The 21217-nt window shown below is 36.2% G+C and overlaps 2 protein-coding genes across 4 annotated transcripts; one reads left to right on the top strand and one right to left on the bottom strand.

The window, feature by feature from the left end:
• Positions 1 to 1561: 1561 nt before the first annotated feature.
• ncoa4 (nuclear receptor coactivator 4) lies at positions 1562 to 9447 on the bottom strand. Of its 3 annotated transcripts, none has more exons than XM_060872081.1 (10): positions 9297 to 9447; positions 7506 to 7632; positions 6511 to 6651; positions 6242 to 6330; positions 5905 to 6013; positions 5525 to 5626; positions 5287 to 5421; positions 3077 to 4081; positions 2865 to 2957; positions 1562 to 2780 (listed from the first exon to the last, which is right to left on the bottom strand). In XM_060872081.1, exons 1-10 carry the CDS (start codon positions 9401 to 9403, stop codon positions 2775 to 2777), a joined length of 1914 nt encoding a protein of 637 aa, XP_060728064.1. In that variant the 5' UTR covers positions 9404 to 9447; the 3' UTR covers positions 1562 to 2774. The 3 variants fall into 3 exon arrangements, with proteins under 3 accessions (XP_060728064.1, XP_060728066.1, XP_060728067.1); XM_060872083.1 differs by having other exon boundaries at positions 5525 to 5623; XM_060872084.1 differs by lacking the exon at positions 9297 to 9447 and adding an exon at positions 8553 to 8699.
• Positions 9448 to 13252: 3805 nt separating this feature from the next.
• yipf3 (Yip1 domain family, member 3) lies at positions 13253 to 20422 on the top strand. Its single transcript, XM_060872080.1, has 9 exons — positions 13253 to 13539; positions 14186 to 14395; positions 14925 to 15031; positions 15121 to 15166; positions 15317 to 15409; positions 15573 to 15704; positions 15798 to 15911; positions 17909 to 18032; positions 18745 to 20422. Exons 1-9 carry the CDS (start codon positions 13465 to 13467, stop codon positions 18873 to 18875), a joined length of 1032 nt encoding a protein of 343 aa, XP_060728063.1. The 5' UTR covers positions 13253 to 13464; the 3' UTR covers positions 18876 to 20422.
• Positions 20423 to 21217: the final 795 nt, after the last annotated feature.

Here is a 21217-nt window from a genome sequence, read left to right as displayed (position 1 = left end):
TCACAAAACCATATTGCTAATTTTCAGAGATTTTCAGAGACAGTTTGGGAAATTGCTCCATCCTGGTGAATCACTGTAAATCCCTTTCCCTGTAATACTGGGTGTGTATGGAAGAAGACCCACATGGATATGGGGACAACATACACCAACCCGATTGACTGGGCACCTAAAGAATTTCTATACAGTTTACCTGATATTGACTATATTGCCAAAAGCCTCTATAAACATTTGTGAAAGAGCTCAGTGAATTCAAGCACAGTACCGTAAAAGGTTGCCACGTGTGCCATAAGTGCATTTGTATTATAATACCACAAATAAATATTCCACAGTTAACAGTTACTGGTATTATAACAAAGTGGAAGCAATTAGGAACAACAGCAACTCAGCCACAAAGTGGTAGGCCATGGAAAATCACAGAGCAGGGTCAGCACATGCTGAGGAACACAGTGCTCTAAGTCACCAACTTTCTGCAGAGTCAGTAGCTACAGACCTCCAAACTTTGTGTGACATTCAGGTTAGCTCAGGAACCATGTGTAGGGAGCTTCATGGAATGGGTTTCCATGGCCAAGCAGCTGCATCCAAGCCTTACATCACCAAGTGCAATGCTTTGGTGGTCACCAGGAGAACGGTACTTGCCTGACTACATTTTGCCAAGTATAAAGTTTGGTGAAGGAGGTATTATGGTGTGGTGTTTTGCAGGGGTTGAGCTTGGCCCCTTAGTTCCATTTAAAGGAACTCTTAATCCTTCAGCATACAAAGATATTTGTACAATTTCATGCTCATAACTTGTGGAAATAGTTTGGGGCCACTTCTTATTCCAACATGGCTGTGCACCAGTGCACAAAGCAAGGTCCATAAAGACATGGATCATCGAGTTTGGTGTGGAGGAACTTGATTGACCTCCACAGAATCCTGACCTCAACCTGATAGAACACCTTTGGGAGGAATTAGAGCAGAGACCAGGCCAGGCCATCTCCCCCAACATCAGTGCCTGACCTCACAAATGCACTTCTTTTGGCAATATAGTGCATAATGGAGATCAAAATTAGAGAACAATTAAAAATATCACTGTTCTACTATCTTTTTTTTTTTTTTTTTTACAAAATATTGAAGCCACTTCAACAAAAACCTTTATGTTGTAGAAAACACAGTGATCAGAATTAGAGGTCAGTAAGTATTGTATCACAAAAACTGTTACAATGGGCATTGTCTTGCATGAAGATTGCAGGCTAGGATTAGGAAATGCTAATAGGGAAGGAATTGCATGTTGCCAAAGAAGGTTCTGAAAAAAAAATTGCGTTCGGGGCCAACTCATGCTGCAGAAAACATCCACCAAACCATGACACTTTCAGCATGTAGTGTTTAACTTACGGAAAATATTATATTCAGTGTTAAACTGGGGAAAGAACCCAATGTGTGTAAAGAAGTCATGGAAAGGTGGAGAAGGAAGTGTCATGGAAGGACATTTTCTTCTTATTGTATACTTATTTGTCTCAGTTTAAATTCCCAGCAGAATACAGAAAATAAAATCAGCCAATATGAACAAAAAGAATACAAGTCATTTATTGTTTAAATATATTTATTAAGAGATTATGATATAGGGAGCAGAAGACAGAAAGCAGAGAAGCAATAATACTTTAAAATAACATGGTATATGATTTGTTAGTGATGCATTTGTGTGAGAATGGGTTTAAAAATGGGACCCTAATAAAACTGACATACGTGGTATTAATGTCACATATTTTGTTATTATATATTGCACCAAACCCTTAGTCTTTTAGGGAGAGCTGGCAAAATCTAAACATCCTATTTCCTTGGTAATCTGCTTAACATCTTATATTTACTTTATTACATCACAGAACTAGATCTTCTCAAGCCAATGTTATCTAGAGCAATTTAACTATATCTGCCCAAGCTGACAAAGCAGAAGGAAAAACAAGTGGTCATAATGCACTATGTTCTAATGCACGTTTGCCACACTTTATTCAGGAATTACTGTAGGGTGTCCGCTTAGTTGTAACGCACATAAAGGGATATTAAAGAATAAAAACTGTAGTGAGGCTTAGAGGAAGGTGAGCAATTAAAATATACTGTGCCAAATTTGTACTGCTTACCTATTTTGTGTGCTTATTTCTTTAAATCTTCTGCTCTTTATAAAGCAATATCATCTATCCATACTGAAAGAAAACTATACCTGGTCAAAAACGGAGGATCATATTTTACCATACTTATTAAAAAAAAAAAAAAAAGAGAGAATAGACTGGCTTCTTAAAATGAATGGAAATAGAAATCGAGTGTAATCAATTTTGCTAATAAACCAGTCTTTTTTCCTATTCAGAAAGCCAGTGTTAAATTATGCTGACTTATGTAACCCAATTTCTAACCCAAATAGCTCTTGATCTGATTTACCATACCTTTTGATTTATCTTTATTATTCTTGCAAGCTATGTGAAATACTACTGCATAACTCAATCCTTCAGCCTGATGAATCTTTTCTACCCTTTACATAAATCTAATTACTCTAGTCCTTTAAAACCTAAGAATTTGTTCCACTGGGACGGCACAGTACTTTCTGCATTAATGTTGTTAACTAGTTCCTCCTTTAAATTCTTAAACAGAACTATTTTATAGGAGATGGTGAACAGGCTTATTCTCTCCTGAGAGCAAGTGTTAAGCAGACAAAAAAAAAAAGTGGGTAGAAATATGAAAATAAGGCAACAGGAAGATGACCAGCAATTCAGTCCAGCAAAAAACTAATGGCAGTGTTTTGTTGTTCACACCTGGAAAAGAGAAGTTGTTTTACTCTCCTTTATCCATCTGACCCAACATTACAACTTTGTTTCATCAAAGGTGATAGTTCTTACTTCAAATGTTGTGTGATGTAGCCACTTCTCCTTTTCCCCATCAAGCTTGAGACAGGAAAATAAATCACATACTCTGGGGAGACCAAGTCTGTCCTGTAAAGCAACCAGAAGGGGCAGGGACAGGGGAAAAAAAAAAAAGAGACAGATTCACATTACACACTGTGGTAAAAAAGCACCTTAGAATTATTTCAGAGGAAACAGTCCTGTCATACCTGTATATTGGCCCTCTTGCGTAGAAGCCATTTGTCCTCTTCAGCATCTGGCTCTGGTGTGTTTTTATTGCTAATCTCTGAAAGCAGCCAATTCTCAGGTTTCAGGGGTTTGTGGAAGACACCCTCAGAATCTCCAAGCAAATCAGTGTGTGAGCTTTTATCAGAAGTGGCTCTCTCTTTCACCTCAAGCTTGCATGGAGATACCCAGCCTGACAGAGAGGACAGAACCTCAGCTTCTTCTCTTTTTCTGGGATAAAGCCAGGCATCCAAGATGGCCTGCACCTTCTGCTCTTGCTGCTGTAACATGGACGATTTGTTGCTGGCATTCTTGTCCAAGGGCACACCATTCTTGTCTTTGCCCTCTTTCTTAAGCAGCCAGGCACTCAGAGCCTCCTTCCCACAGTTGGTATCACACACGCACTGAGCAAAGCTTGAACATTTCTCATTGGCTTTGCAGTTATTTTCTACAGGGATGGCTTGCTGGAGCCAGACCTCCACTGGATCAGAACTCATAGAAGATGGAGTGGGAGTAGTGGGAGATGTAGCCCCTGAAGACAAGGAAGTTTTCAGGCACTTGAGCTTGCCCAGGTTCTCAATCTCCACCGCTTTGACACGTGAGGTGCAGCATGAGCCACAGTCTGACTTCAGGAGCCACTCACTGGGAGAGAGGTTCTCATGAAAAGGTTGGAACACCTGCTTCCACTGGACTGCATCTGAAACAGGGCTGGTCTCCATGGACTTGCTGGTTTTGGGGGTGACGAGCCAGTCATCGAGAGACTCTGTGTCATCAGTCTCAACATCCTCCATTTGGGCTCCCTCAACTTCCCCTTCTCCCAGGAAGTCATTCTCCTCAATCTTCTCAATGGAGAAAGCGGAGCTGCTGGTGCTGGTATTGCTGTTGGTTCGCTCACGTGCAGGTGAATTCTCTTTCATGAGCCACACCTCTAGATCTTTGAGCTGACCCCAGGCCTTATAAAAGTCAAAGGGCACAAGTGGGCAGTGTGCCTGAAAGAGAGAGATCAATGGAAAAAATTCATTAGGCTTTTCCCCGAGCAACATTCATAGCAATTAGTCACAAATCTCAGTCATCTCTTTATTTAATCTGGCAAGTTTAAAGAAATAATTGAAGTGGTAACTGATCAGTAAAAACATTACTTGAACATGTCGATATGATATCATTGATTCATAACTACATCACCCAGAAAAGCACGAGTCTCTGTCTGAATGTTACATCCTCAGACCATCTCAAGCAATCTTTCCTTATTAGCAACTAATCCACTTCATAACAAACGTTCATTGTTAAAAATACTAAATAAATACACACCATTAAACTTGAATTAAATGCCAGAAAAGCATTAAAAGTAACCAACTGCATTTCACTATTCATTCGTTTACCAAAAAAAAAAAGAAAAAATCTAAACACAAAAAAAGTGTCAGTCAGCTGTATGGTCTGGTCTTTATCAGCAATCAGGTCTGTGCTGACCCATTACTTCCTCAGGTGTTCTCGGTTGCACTATTATAAACTGTTGTAGAAAGGACATTATTTACATTTCCACTAATTACTGTCCAGTGTCACCCAAATATTATGGGTTTCTTTCTGAGTCTGGTTCCTCTCAAGGTTTCTCTCTCATATCGTCTCAGGGAGTTTTTCCTTGCCACCGTCAGCTCCGGCTTGCTCAATAGGGTTAAATATAATTTAAAATACTAAGTTAATCTTTTTTTAAGTTAATTAATTTTAATCTTTAATTGCATATATTCATTTATTTATTTTTATTCTTATTTTTTCTTCTTATTACTATATTTATTTATTTTTCTCTCTGTTCTGTTTCCATACTTCTGTAAAGCTGCTTTGAGACAATGGGAAATTGTTAAAAGCGCTATACAAGTAAATTTAATTGATAGTTATAGATACATTTGGTTTAATTATCTAATCTATATAACTTCATCATTCCAAATCCACTTCTTTTCTCAATATGTGCAAATGCCACAGACTGGCATTTCAGTGGGGACTTAATATCTTAAATACAAAGATACCACAACATTTGGTTTATGACTGACAGAAGTCTTCCTTTGATTTTAGAAAGAGGAGGTAATCAATTTTTATTATATTTTTTAATTTCAAGCCATCTCTAGCCATTGATCTTAAAGGTCAGCTGAAGATATGCAAAATATTCACGTTAGCAACCAGGTAACAAGCCATAAGAACTCACCTGAAGTTTCTCTCTAGGGGTTAACAACCAGTCCTGAGGGTTATTACTGGCCTGGTATCCAATTGGAGCACCGGTTACAGGACTGCTGGTGAGTAACCATTCAGCAAGTAGGCCTCCGCAGTCTTGATCCAGCTTCTGTGAAGCAAAATTACCAGGCTATTTACATAACATGAGAAGATGGAGCAAAGTATTCAAGTCACATTCTGCTGGTGAAAAGTGCACATTGTAAAGGACAAACCTGTCTCTTTGCAGTGACTGGGCAGTTTTGTACAAGCCAAGTTTCCTCAGCAGAGCTTGATCTTTGATTGGTTAGGCTGGAGACAGAGGTCTTCAACATCTGCTGAGGCAGGCAGTAATAAGTGCCAAGACAGTTCAATGGATCACATTCTATTCCTGTCAGCTGTGATGGTACACGGTGTAAGGCCAAAGTCAACTTGCACACAGCAAAAAAGTTAATAATACCAACTGACATTAAGCATCTACAACGTTGAACTAAAACTAGTTTTAACTTTAGCATTCCATGTAACAAAAAATTACATTACGCCATCAACGAAAGCAAAGATAGAAAAGGGGGAAAAATTAAAATGTGTTTACTCAAAAAACAAAAAAAGCACAAACCTCAGTGGAAATGGTCCCAAAAGAGGTAATAGCTTGGCGCAAGGCACGAGCGTCTGCTTCAAAACTCATCTCTGGTGTTTCCTCAGGACTCAGATTCAGACCAGAAAACCTGCACAATGCACAAGAGTAGTAGCTCTTAAGCTCCCTGCCTCTGACATATACATAGCATCATAGCCTGGGTGTGGGATCAAGCTTGCTAGATAAGAACAGAGGCTTTAACCACTACATTGCTGCTACAGAATACTGTGACTTGTAAACAATAATTTTGCTGGGTGAAGTGTACACACAGGCTAAACCAAAGACTTTGAAAAAAATCCCAAAGTGAGCACCGGCTTACTTTTCCAAGCAGGCAGTGAGTTGACTGGCAAGGCTGTTGCTGAAGGAATTTTGCAGTTGATGGATAAGGATGTCAAACTGACCCCGGAGCTACATCCAAAAATAAATAAATAACACACACACCACAATATATTATTGTCCTGAATAAAAAAATTCTTCAAGATCAGATTTAGAACAGAACAAGCTGTAACATGTATGTTACTAGAACATCGTTATCAACGAGATTACACATACAGGTTAGAGAGACAGAGATGTCAGTAATGTACCCACCCAGTGGAGCTGGTGTAACTGCTGCTGCAGAGCTTCTGCCTTCAAGTGCTCCAACAGGTCAATCTGCTCAAGGAGCCAAACTTCACGTGAGCGCAGCGTCTCCAAATGCCTGCTGATACAGCTGTGCAGCTGAGACTTCACCTGAACATTTCAATGTTGCAGAGGAACTTACAGTTAGGAAATGAAAGACAACGAAAGTTTCCGACGCACACGCACAGCAGCAGCAAAGCAAATATTCTGTGTCTGATTACAAACCACTCACAAGCCTTTACTTCAGTTTTCTGTACTCTGAGGTTCTATAAAAGCTGTGGTTTTATTAAATACAATCCCACTGTTTCGAAATTGTAATTAAAGACTAACAAATCATCACTGAAAAAAAAAAAAAATACAAAAAAAAAAAAAAAATACAAAAAAATCTTCCCTTCTGGAAATACCTAGTTTTCCTCCAATTCCAGGTGCGAAGGATTTATAAAGAAGTTTGTTGCTGGTCAAGAATTTACTTCAGGAGAAACATGCACTAGTCAAAGGCAACAGGGAATATGAAGCTAAATATTAACCTACATCCTATTTATACGAGAAGGTCAATGATTCCGTCATGTTAACCTGTCAATCACATGCGGTAAATAAATCTTCCAGGCTTAGAAGTGTTAGACAGAGGTAGCAATTACTAATCAATAGCAAGCCACGAAGATATTGTAATGTCATCCTAACACACACGCCTTCCCAGACTTTTACCACATGATACAGCATGCACAAGGGTGTGGGGGAAATAGTGGTTATAACGTCATATGCTGTGTGCTTCTGATAAAAATGCCTCCTTTCTCTGTGCACTACAAGGGATTACCCAAAGTGCCTAAATAAAGACCTTCTAAACAACAGTGTTTACAGCAGAAAACACAAAATACCAGGCATGATGAGTAAAGGTAGAAAAACATAACGAAAGACCTATAATGCAGACAGAGCAGCAGATTTAAGACATGCTTAAAGCTACTCACCTCTCTAGAATTACCCCTGAGCTGGGCCTCAGCTTTAATCACCCCAGCTATGGCCTCCTCCAGCTGTGCCCGAGACTGAACACACTGCCTGAGGGCTGCGTTCTCTCGCTCTCCTGCCTGTGACATGCTGCAGAGAAACGTGTCATTTCAGTTTTATTTAACCTGCTGCAAAAAACGACAAAGTTTCGACATATTTCAGTGTCACCGTACAGTTTGTGTAGATTCTGTGAAATCTGATAGTAAATGTTTAATGTATGATGTAAATTCTTTTGAAAAAAGTGTTTGAGACACACTTTCAGTGCAGCAAAGATTCACTTTCGGTTCTTTCTAATAAGAAAATGTGTTCAGTTTCTCTGTATGACAAAATCCACATGCTGAACAAAACATCTTTTTCCCCCCAAACAGCAGTATTTCTATTTACATGACATGCTGATAGAGATAGATATATATATGTATGTATATATATATATATATATATATATATATATATATATTTGTTTTCATAAAATATATTCTTTTTTTTCTGCACAGAGAAATAGATAGAAAAAATCCTGAATAAAACAGAATTGATCTGTTAGAACTGAAAATAACCAACGATTATAAACCATAAGTCTTTAAATCTTTTTATTTAATCCCAACAAAAGGCGCTTTGTCTTATTAAATAAAATAATAGACCTCCATAGATCTTTAAATGAGATGAACTCCACAATTCTTAGATCATCACGTTCATCTTTTTTTAATTGTATTGACGTTTATGTAAAAAAAAAAAAGAAAAGGTCCAGATCCAGGAGAGAAAGTGATGGTTAATTAAACCACAACATTGATGCCATTGTTGTTCATTATAAAATGCAGTAATAAACATCTGTCACTGAACTAGGAGCAATTTTAAAACCCAGTTTCAATAAACAAGCTACTAGTCACAGAAGAGTGTTGACTTCAGATCCATATGAACACGTGTGACAGTAATGAACGTTAACGTGTATGTTTACGCAGTGAAATGTACAGGCCTACACGTGGAGCTGACTAACGATCATTAATGGGTCATACCTCATCCGATCAGTGACACACACGAGATATTCCTCAACGCAGTATTGTCTCCGGTGATCCTAACCCAAAGCTCTAATTACCCTTCTGCACGGTTTATTACCGCCACCAGGGTCTCTTTCACACATCAGTACTTCCTGCATGTTTAGGACCCGCCCCTTATTCACGGATTGGTTTGTGCGCTGTGCTCGCTCTCAATCACAGCCAATCACAGAGCTTGTTTTCTCGGACGATGGAAAAGAGATCATATCGAGGCGTCGTCCACGAAGGATCTTCCATTTCGCACGTACACACGGGTTGCCAGTTCTGCATAACCTCCGCTTAAACTCTACAAACGATAAACTACAAATATATGTATAATTGTGCGTGTGAAACTCGAGATTTTCTTAATACTATACTATGTGGTTGATTTTTTATTTGTGCTAGTTTCTGTATATACTCTATCTGCGAATGTATAAAAACGGGTTTGTAAGATAGACCTGGCAACCCAGAGTGAAGGCACAATGCGGAAAACAGGCAGAGATTTTCTGAGCTAGTAAAAGCAAAGGTTTTCGCCCCCAACACACAAAACATTTCGCAACATTTCTTTTACATATTTTGTCGACTTGTGCGAAAGTAAGTGAAGGGAAGTACATTAAGTGTAGGTTAAAATCAGCCAGTCGTTGTCTGTTACTCCAGTTCAACCACCGAGTCTCTGCCACGTTAAATTAGCTAATTTTATCTTAATATTTAAAATAAAACACCTACCTAGGATCCTTCTGTTTGTGTTTGTATGACACTGATGGCATAGAATTATTCGTAGATAGACTATCGTACGGGAAAAGGACAGAAACACGAACCGGCAAATTCCACATAGACAAAATATCTATTCTGTCCTTCAATGACACCTGCTATATAGTTGTTGTTGTTGTTGTACTGACACCTGGTGGTCGCCACATGGTACTGCACTGAAAAGTCAGCGCGCCACAGTGTGGTACAATTCAACACTCCATAAATTCTCTCCTTAAAATAAAGTAATACCGAAAACTGCATTATTTTAGTTTATGCTGACAAAACGGTCACAATGACTACTTTCCTTTTTGTATGTATGTTTTCTACTTCTCTTAATGTATTAGCGTGTAGTATTATTATTAGTATTATTATATTATAAATTATATTACAAAATATATATTTATATATTATTATTATTATTATTATTATTATTATTATTATTATTTAATAGGAACACACTATTTGATCAGCCAGTCATGTGGCAGCAGAACAATGTATAAAATCATGCACATATAGGTCAAGACCTTTCAGCAAATGTTCACATCAAACATCAGAATGAAGAAAAAACTGATCTCAAGCACAGTTGCTGGTGCCAGATTTCCTCAAATTTTAACCCACTAAGCTCTCTAGAATGTATACAGAATGGTGAGGGGAAAAAAGGTGTGTGAGGAGGGTTTGCAGATGGAAACAGCTTGTTGATGAGAGAGATCAGAGGTGAATGACCAGACTGGTCTGAGCTGACAGGAGGTCTGTAGGAACTCAGCACAGCCATACAGACACTGGACAGCTGAACACTGGGAAAAGAGCAGGTGATTTGACCCACCAGATTTGGGTAAGTCTGTGCCCATGATAGTCTTAGATTATGGGCTGATGGAAGTGGAACCTGATGTTTTCTACTGTTGAAGGCCACCGACCTCAAAGTTTGATGTTCTGAGATGCGTTTCTGCTCATTAGTTTAAAGTATACCTTTTTGAAGCATTCTGATTTCTCAAAGAATTCAGGCAATTTTTCTCTCCTATTACTCGTCAACTCTTACCCACCCACAGAACAGTCACTAATTCAATATCTGTGCTTTTTACACCACTTTGCGTAAATATGAGAGACTGTTGTGCATGAAAGTCCATTGTATAAAGCATCTTCCGAAATACTCAAACTAGCCCTGATTAGCTCCTGATCTGTATCTGTATAATTTTATACCTTGTCCAGCTGCCACATGATTGGCTGATTAAACAACTGCATACATTTGCAGGTGTACAGGTGTTCCTAATAAAGTGGAGATTATTTAACCCAAGACATCACAACCTAAACTCTCTTAACACACAATTTGGGGTTTGTGCAATGTTAACTAGTTTATCTGTAGTCTAAAAGCAGTGAACATTCTCAGTATCTCCTTAGGCTTATATTCTTATACAATCTCTTGATAAGAGGTGAGAATAAACTGGAGGAAATCTACATGGACACAAGCAACTAAACATTTTGTTTTGAACTTTTTGTACCAGAATCAGAATCAGATGTATTGTCAGGTACTGTAGGGTCTACATGTACAGGAATTTGTCTCGGTGTGTTGGTGCATAGTAATAATAGAGAAGCATGAATAAGATAAGAGATAAGGTAAGATAAGATATACCTTTATTCGTCCCACAATGGGGACATTTCTCTGTTCCAGCAGCAAAGAGAAAGAAATGCAAATATATAAAAGAATATAGACATAATATAATATACAGTATATACACAACACAATGTATAAATACAGAGAAGGAACAAAAAGTAAGTAGTTACGAGTAAGTAGTTACACTAACAGACATATTGCACAGATAATATTGCACATTTTTCAAAATTTCTGTTATTGCACGTGTTGTTTAAATACTTTGTTATTGTTATTATTGCAGTTAAACAGTAATTATGTGTGTATGTAATTATGGTGACTGGTTCACTGGGGGTAGCTTTGATTGTAATGTCTAATATAAGAATAATAAAATAAAAATAATAATAATAATAATAAAATAATAATGTGTATAAACAAAGATGTACAAAAAAAACTGAATCACACTGGAAACAGATTGTAAACATTTATTTATTCAAAAAAAAAAATTTATTAACAGAAAACATTTTAATAAAAATCCCAATATATCTTTAACCCTGATATTTTCCTCGGGTCAATCTGACCCAGCTGGAAAGTTTAATGTGTCATAACTTGCGTTTTCTTCCACATATTTGCCTGAAATTTACCAGGATTGTTCCAAATTATGAACTTTGCAAGTAAAATAAATTTTGTATATTTTCGTTGAACTATGTGTTCAGACTAGTATGTACTACGTGTTTTGGATCCTCCCGGGTCATTTTGACCCGGCCACATTTAGTGGGGCATTGGTTACACTTTTGCCCTTTTCAGCACAATGAACATACATACAGACACAAAACTGCACACACAAAATGTCCACTAACACGCGCACCCAAAACACACACTCACACACACACTCACACACACACACACACACACACACACAAATTGGGCATTGCATTTCATTAGGCCTCCAGAAAAAAAAAAGCCAAACATTTGTAAATATTTCACACTTTTGATATGTCTTTGCCTAGCAGAGGGCAAAATATGATCTACCGAAATTATACTACACACACGCACACACACAAGCATTGGGCATTGCATTTCATTAGGCTTCCAGACAAAACAAAAGCTACTCATTTGTAAATATTTCACACTTGCTATATGCATTTGTCCAGCTGGGGGCAAAATCTGATCTACCAACAAGCTTCACACACACACACACACACAGTCAAACACTGTTCAAAGCATTGGGCATTGCATTTCAGTTGGCCTCCAGACAAAACAAAGGCTACACATTTGTAGACATTTCACACACACACACACACACACACATTCATATTTCTAGGAGTTCAAAAATAAAATACATGTGTTTTGCAAATCATATTTGTTTCCTCTCTCTTATTTATACATTTAGTTGCATCAGTAAGCTTTGGCCTGGAGATATGCTGAGTAATGTTTGACATTTATCAGTCAGTGGTTATTCAAAATAATATTTAATTATTTCTGCTTATTTTACTCAAAAACATGGCATAATTTCATAAGGGTAATCGTTCATAAATTAAGTATAATAAAAAAAACATAAGGAGTGTAAAAGAAGTTTTATTCACATGAAGATATGCCATGTTTTTGAGTGTGTGTGTGTGTGTGTGTAGCCTGTTGTTGGTTGATCAGATGACATCTGGTAGGCAAAATAGATATTACAAGTGTAAAATAGATATTACACACAGAATGGTGATAATTGCAGAATTTTTTATTTATAAGCATTCAAGTCAATTTGGCCTGTAAAAAAACAGGTTTTATTATTATTACATTAAAAATGGTCAAAATGGCTTCAAAACAATCTCCTGCCTTTGAAATATACCAGACTGTAATTGTGCATCAACTTTTGTGCCTCTATAGTGAAAATAATTTTTTTTATTATAAAGTTTAAATAAAGTTGTTGTTTTTTTTACTAAAAAATGAGGCATTTTTGTATATAAATAAGGTTTATTATACCAAATATACATTTTTATTGCAAAATATATGTTAATATGTTGGAAACAAGTTAGACTAAAAGGTAAAAAAATGGCTATCATATATAGTTCATTTTTTATAAGCAGTCAAAACAGACAAGGTCAAGTAGACTCGGCGCTCCTAATTTGCATAGGAGGAAAATATAAGGGTTAAAATTTAGAAAAAGATAGGGTTTAATTTTTAATATCTAACATTTATGGATAAAATATTGGCAAGATAAACAATTAAGTTATATGTTAAGTGATAATTAAGTGAAAGTCATCAGATGATCATAACCTGTCGCCCTTTTTGTTTACGCCTGGTGAGTGCGTCAACTGACGTGACTCTGGCATTCGAAGCTTTGGTTTCGGATCAGTGAATCGATTCTTTACATAGTGTCGGTTTCTATTGCTTCTTGCTTCACAGCTGCTATGTGGAATGTCGCTGAACGTTTCTGGCAGAAACAATCATCCGAATTCGTGTATTTCTAGCTAAGAATATAATGCGCGTTTGTGCCTTTGTATAGACACGTCGTAGTCGCACCGCTGTTTAACTTTGTACCGTAGTGTCGTTACACCGAGGGCTAAAATGTCGGCATCGGAAGGAGCCAAACACACGAATACGGAACCATGGGGTGGTTTTGATGACAACATTATGATTCAGGTACACTAGCGTTATTTACAGGCTTTTCTCTTTTAAATCATCGTCATTAAAGCTACATTAATTAATACTACAATGCGTTTTTAGTTCGTTTCTGAGGTCTTTGTTGTCATTTAACCATCTGAATCACAAATGACTCCCGACTCCCTGTCTATGCGCCCTACCTATAGACTATAGGGCACTTTTACATCCGTCCAGCGACTCGGCTAAGTCGTTAACTTTATTAGCTAGCTAGTTGTTGACGAATATCTATTATTATTTTTTCCACGATAACTGTTTTAAACAGTGTCACATTCACCACATTAAACTATAAACAGCCCAAATGTATAAAGTCTAATCTGTTTTTGAACATGTTATTTGTTGGTTTTTTTTTTTTGTTTTTTTTTTTGATAGCAACAACTATGGTTAACAAACATTTCAATTACTTTGCATTATATGTATCCTTTGTCCAAAATAATCTAGAAATGAGGTAAATCTTAAAACAGGCTGTGTGATAGAAGATTGGTGGCTCTTGGGATATGAACCCCAAACCCTTCTGACTCTAAACCACTTCATTTACCACTGTCCCAAAATCACTTTAGCAATGTAATGTTTTTACTAGAGGAGTCTAGTTTCTATGTGTTTTGATTCCATTTTTATGTCCTTACAGGGTAGTAACTCAGCAGTTATAGACATGGAGAACATGGATGACACCTCTGGCTCCAGCTTTGAGGACATGGGAGAGATGCACCAGAGGATGAAGGAAGAGGAGGAGGTGTCAGCTGAGGCTGCAGCTACTGAGGATGATGCTGGAGAAGATGGAGAGTTCCTCGGCATGAAGGGCCTTAAAGGCCAGTTAGGAAGACAAGTTGCCGATGAGGTTAGCAGCCATGTAGTGGAGAGTAACCATTTTATGCTGTTACAGTATACAGGTTATTAGTCTGCTGTCCTCCTCTTGCTATACAAGTGAAAGCCGATATGTAATTGCAGTGCCATTTACATTGTTCAACTCTTAAAAACAGGAAACTTTATTTTTGTTAATTTTTCAACCTTGAATCTAAGAGAAAATACATTAACCATTTCAGGCAATTATCTAACTTTTTTCTTCTTTTTTTTGGTATTTTTTTAAGCAAATACACAAAATGTAGTTAACTAGGATCTATGCTAATTGGACGCAGACATTAAGGACATTCAGAAATTTATAGTTTCAATAATTATATTTAATTATTGATGCATTCTTGCTATATTATCATTATTAAGCATGGAGTTCTGCTATATTCAGTCACTAGTGCACTTCAATCTGCTTTCATTCACAGTTAATGTCCAATAAGAGTATAGAAACATAGAGGTAGTTTTCTGTTAGTGAGGTGAAATGTATAAGCACATGACTGATATTCCACATGATACAGGTTTGGAAAGCAGGCAAGCGTCAGGCTTCAAAAGCCTTTAACCTGTATGCTAACATCGACATCCTCCGACCTTACTTTGACGTTGAGCCTATTCAAGTGAGAAACAGGTAAAATCCAAAACAGGTCATGTTCACATGTGTAATGTGCTTGTTTTTGGTTATTTCCATTAATGACGATTTATATGTCGTATTCACAGATTAATTGAATCCATGATTCCGCTCAAAATGATCAACTTCCCACAGGTAAGCCTTTTTTCATTGTTGTTTAACAGAAAGTAATTTTCTGAATGGTTGATCTTTTTGGCAAATTTAATAAGAAATTGTTATTTAAAGTGTGTATAAATGGAAGGCTTTCAAGATCTCTGCTGAATTGTGTATTATTCAAACCAATAGAAAATTGCTGGGGAGTTGTATGGTCCAATGATGCTAGTGTTCACTCTGGTGGCCATCCTGCTTCACGGCATGAAGACTTCTGGAACTGTTATTGTAAGTAAGACTCTATACATTCACAGCTATTAGTCAGCCAATTAGAATTTTGTGTAAATCTGTGGTTCATACATTCATCTCCCATTCTGGAGTCCTGTAAGGAATATTTGTTAAATCTCTTTGCATCATCTTTCTCACTGAGTAATGATGTTTACTAAAACAGAGAGAGGGCACGCTCATGGGAACTGCCATTGGGACATGTTTTGGCTACTGGCTTGGAACATCCTCCTTCATCTATTTCTTGGCTTACCTTTGTAACTCACAGATCACCATGCTCCAGATGTTGTCTTTACTAGTGAGTAACGTCTGAATGAGATTTGATTTGTTCTGATTGAGGTGGTATGGCCCAAGGCACATGTGTATTATGCTTTGAAACTGTGTTTTACAGGGCTATGGTCTCTTTGGCCATTGTGTGATCCTTTTCATCACCTACAATGTCCACTTTCACTCCTTGTTCTATATTTTGTGGCTGGTAATAGGAGGACTTTCTACTCTTCGAATGGTAATGACAAACTAATTTTATTGTCATTTTAAATTCACATATTGTGACATACACAAAGATATACAGTACATTTAGTGAAATGCCATAGCCTAGTTTTCCCATGAGACATCAGGTTTCAGTCCACAGTTTAATGCTCATAATGATTTATTTTACAAAGACAGCACTGATCTAGTTCTGTATTGCATTTCACTTTTTAAGGTAATTGATCCAATCAGCAAAATGATAGATCATATACTTATTAAGATGCAGTAGTGTTTATTAAGTTTATATATAATATATATATCGTCGCTGTCGGGCGGAATCCTCGTATCTCCAAAACCATTATTTTTCAGGAAATTAAAAAAACGCCGTATTTTTTTGAGTTATTAAACATTGTATCGTTAAAGTTGTTATTATACATTATATTGATATCATATACTGTTGTGTACCAACATTAACACAACATTTTCCCAAAGTCACGTTTTATCGGAGATACAAGCTTTATGACTTGGGAGCAGGGAGAAACGAGATTATGCTGTCATTGATAAGAACGGTACAGACACAGACGTCGCTGCTGCCAGCAGTGTTCAGTAAAGTCTGCGGTCACGTTGAGCCTTTTGACAAGAGAAAAGGCTTCAATAGTTAACCAAAGCTAATGACTGTAGTTACATACATCTTCCTAAACTCTATTTTAAAGGTTTAAGAGCTATAAGTGATGCAATACAAAACACGATAAGCTGATTAGGCTGTCTAATAGGTGGAAATTAGTCTAATCTGCTCGCAAACTTACCTTCGTGGCTCAGGGGTTTCTTTCTGCACAGAAGCATTACAGCTATCGGTTTTGTTAAAATAGATCTGTGATAATAGATCTCTTGCCTATAAGTAGGCTGACTTAAAGTCAGTAAAATAATAATAAAAACAATAATTTAATAGTGGTATCCAAAACATTCAATTTAATTCAAATATTATATTATAAAAAACATTTTAAAACGTCAATGAACATGTATAATAAGCAGTAATAAATAGATATTTAAAATACATCAATAACACAGATAAACATAGATAAAATCATAGTTAAAGGGATAGTTCACCCAAAAAATAAAATTAATAAAGTTCAAATTATCGTTTCACTACGTTATACAGCATGTTTACGTATAATAACGAGGCAAATAACTAGCGGGGGTCAAGATTTTTTTTTCTTTGAGCCCCACGAAAATCACTTTAGATATCACTTTAAGACGTGTTGATTTGTTGCGACTCTTAATCTTGAGGAGAAATATGCCGCGCAGCTCTCTCGCGGAGTGAAGAAGAGGTGGAGTTACGAGGTTTCTCAGACAGTTGAAGTGTCCAATGGAGTTAAGAGATTTGCGTTCAAGCTATTTTCAAGACTTTAGATTGGTTAATAACTTGTAAAAATAACAGACCCACGTGGGGACTGACCAATAGTATCGATATGTGAAAAAATATGAAATTGACCAAATTTGGACATACGAGGTTTCCGCCCGACAGCGAAGATATATATATATATATATATATATATATATATATATATATATATATATATATATATATATATATATATATATATATATATATATAAATATAAAAACAAACTGTTTATTAAGAAATAAAATGGAAAATGACTAGGTTGTTTAAAGCACAAATTTCTATATGGTTAGTATTTATATTCAGGAACACATTAATTATTATTTGTAACATGCACACCTCCAGCACACAGTGTGGATTAACGTTGTCTTTTTAAGTAGAGAGCTATACCTTATATAGAGTACATAGGTGTCTATTATATTACCATCTAAACTGCTTTCACTAAATAATAAATTGTTTAAAATAATATGGAATAAAATAATATCTTATTTAATTATTACAGGAGAAGTAATTAAATCAAATTTCTTCATAGTGCACTGATATTCGAACCATACTGCGTATCTAGTACAGAAATTGATGTGTCGAGTCAGTTCAGTCCTGATTTTCTCTTTCTCCCCCACTTTCTCTGTCAGGTAGCTGTGCTGATTTCTCGTACTGTGGGTAAAACTCCTCGTCTCATATTGTGTGGAACTCTGTCGGCTCTCCACATGCTTTTCTTGCTCTACCTGCATTTTGCCTACCACAAGATGGTTGAAGGTAACGAGTATGCTCTTAGAGATTATGAAATGCCTGATCCTTTACTATAATTGCACGTAAATCTATGCTCAGTATTCACTCTATTCAGTATGTTTACCAAACCATATTCAGTCACTGTTCATCTTTCATTTGATTCACAGTTAATTTAGGGTCTTGTATGCGTATTACTTCTTGGGCTGTTATAGAAAATTTAAGAAAGGAGCCCAACGTCCCAATGGGCCACCAAATAATGAAAGTATTGTCTCTTGTGCATAGCTAGACATTATTATTACTGTGTGATAATAGATCTCTTGTCTTTAGTCTTGAGTCTACATTTAGAAACAATTATGTGGTCCAAATGATGTATAAGTAGGTCAGAATTTTGGAAAAATCGCCCACCTAAAACATTGAATTGAGAGTGCTATGTGTCTTTTTTTTTTTCTGTTCACTTCTGGAAATGTGTACTAATACCTTCAAGATCTCTGTTTGTGCTGTATTATTAGTAATAACAAAAAAAACCTCTTATATTTTGAATGAGGTTATTGACCAATACCAGTTCATTTGTTTAACAACACGATTAGCTGGTTCTTAACAGAACTGATGTGCTAATGTGTGTCATTTCATAAATACTATAGACTATTACTACTATTGTTATTCTCTACTACTAATGATGATAATAATAAGTTATTAATAAAGCATGGCCTATATATAATATTATATATATATTTTTAAGGGATCCTGGACACCCTGGAAGGACCCAATGTTCCCCCCATTCAGAGAGTGGCCAGAGATGTCCCTAACGTGGCTACTGTTGTTATGAATGCCACAGTGAAGTCTGTGGCTGCAATCATACACTTACAGTAAATCACTTATTCTCATGTTTTTCTCTTTGGACAAGGAAACTGGTTTGGTGTGAACACACTAGGCACAGGAGCGTAACAAATGACTTCATATTTACCACCTCAGTAAGTTGCCAGTCCAGCTAAAAGTTAAATAATAACATATTTGACACGATGACTGGCACAAGATATGGTCATATGGTGGTGTAATCTGATCTTGATCTGAATAGGCTTAGACAACAAAAAAATTATGCCTACTCATTCCTTATTATTCTTTTGGGTCTTAACTTTAATAGTTCCCTGAGATCATCTGCTGTTGTAAAACCTTGTTAGGCAACAGGAACATTTGCGCTAAGTTGCTGTTATTGGCATTGACACAATTTTTTTTGGTATAAAATGGCAACACTAAAGACTCATTTCTGTAAGTAAAGTGCAATGAAGTTTGCCTCATCTGAGTGATGCATCACCACATGAACTAATTCATTTAGAGTTCATTAAATAAGGTTTTGGCTTTTGTAACAGGTGAATTTTATTTCACCTACAATTTACCAATTTTATAAACACCATCTCATGTCTAATATTGGACCTTTTTCTAGTTGTGGGAATTTTTGAGTAATTCCTTTTAAAATAAGAGAAGCTTCAACTGCAAATATTATCCTTGTTAGGACAACACTATTTATTATTATATTAATGTTAAAAATGATAAGAATTCTATAGTCTATAATCCTATACCCTTCACTAGATGGTGTAACCTTTCATTTAAATGGAATTGGATTATACATGTGCAGTTGTAAATGAAAATTGAGACTCTGTTATTTTATTAGCCATCCTGGCTAAAGCTCCTTGAAATTTGTTTACACACACTGTCATTTCTGGCTGATTAAATTCTGTATCGTTTATTCTAAAATATGTTTGAAATCCACCTTTAATTATATATTGTGAAACCTGCTTGTGCTTATATACTGCAAATTTCACATTTGCAGCAGATATTCTGCAGAAGTACTGCAGATCTTGAGGGTCCACTATAACAAATCTGTAAAACTTTTCCTTTTATGGGGTTTATTGGTACTTTTTATTTGGTCAAAGAAAAACACGCTTATTGTTTAAAAGATTTTTTTACATGTTGTTTATGTTAACCTCTCAACTTTAAATTTCTTTTCCCAAAATCACAAATTTGATAAATAATGATGATATGAAACATTAGGATTAAGAAATGTTACACTAATTGTGGCACTACATTGCTTACTCCCAAATTTAAGCTTTTTTCAATCAGAAAAATATCCAGTCAATTTCTGTATTGTACTTTCTACTTGGGCAAGGATTTATTTTGTATGAGCAAATTCTTGATGCAGATCTGCGGTGATCATGTAGTTATGAATTCCTTTGTGTCATTTTTTAAATTCAGTTTTATTTGAGCTGTCATTTGCACCTCCATAGACTTCTTGGAGGAACTGTGGGTGAGATTATGGATATCAGATTGTGCTCATTATTTTGTCTTTGACATGTGGATTTGTATTTATAGGGATGCTGTACAGAGAAAATTTAGAATAAAAGTAATGTATTAAAACAAGATTAACACATGTTCTTTCATGCTGCGAATTCATAAACGTAAAGAGCATCTAACAGAGGGTTACAGGTTTATATTCATGATCCACTATATACTCAGTGTGTTTACAGTTTATTGATCATTTAATATTCAGTAATCATTGAGACTGAAGATGTGTGACAATATGTTTGATCTGTGATGAGTAAAATTCACTGGCTGTTGCCATGCCAACAAAAGTCAGCTCGTCTGTAACATGACACAATGTCGTTGCTTCTTACTGTGATTATATTATTTTATTGTCAAGTTTAAGGTTATTGAAACATTACCATTTCTGCCATCAGGACATTTCTTAGTCAAACAGGACTGGTTATATTTAATATGTTAATAGAAAGTTAAGTGGAACATATCGATGTGAACTAGTGTGGTATACTAGTTTGGGTTATTGAGGTTGGATAAAGATAAAGCTGATCTGTATTCAGCCTTGAGAAGTCCTTGCTGTATACCACCTGTGTTTGTGACAAGAATCGGGGCTCATATTACACCAAGCTCCATAGGAAATGTGGCTTTGCAACCAGATCCACTCTAAGTACAATTGGTAGACTATAAGCAATCACATTTTGGGTATAGACTGCATAATAAATTACTAAGATGACTTCTAATAAGACAGAGAATCTAACGGCATCATTTAGACATTATACTCCCTATTTAGATCATCTAGAGTTCTGACCAATCAAGTGTGATCTGAGCAATTAGTAAATCTGAAACATTTTTGAACAATTCAAGGCTGTTCCAATGTCCATGTTATGAAATAAATAAGTAAC

The sequence above is a fragment of the Tachysurus vachellii genome, chromosome 6 (assembly GCF_030014155.1).
Source record: "Tachysurus vachellii isolate PV-2020 chromosome 6, HZAU_Pvac_v1, whole genome shotgun sequence".
NCBI lineage: Eukaryota > Metazoa > Chordata > Actinopteri > Siluriformes > Bagridae > Tachysurus > Tachysurus vachellii.
Note: the sequence above shows the minus strand (reverse complement) of the source record. Positions and strands in the feature narration are given on the sequence as shown.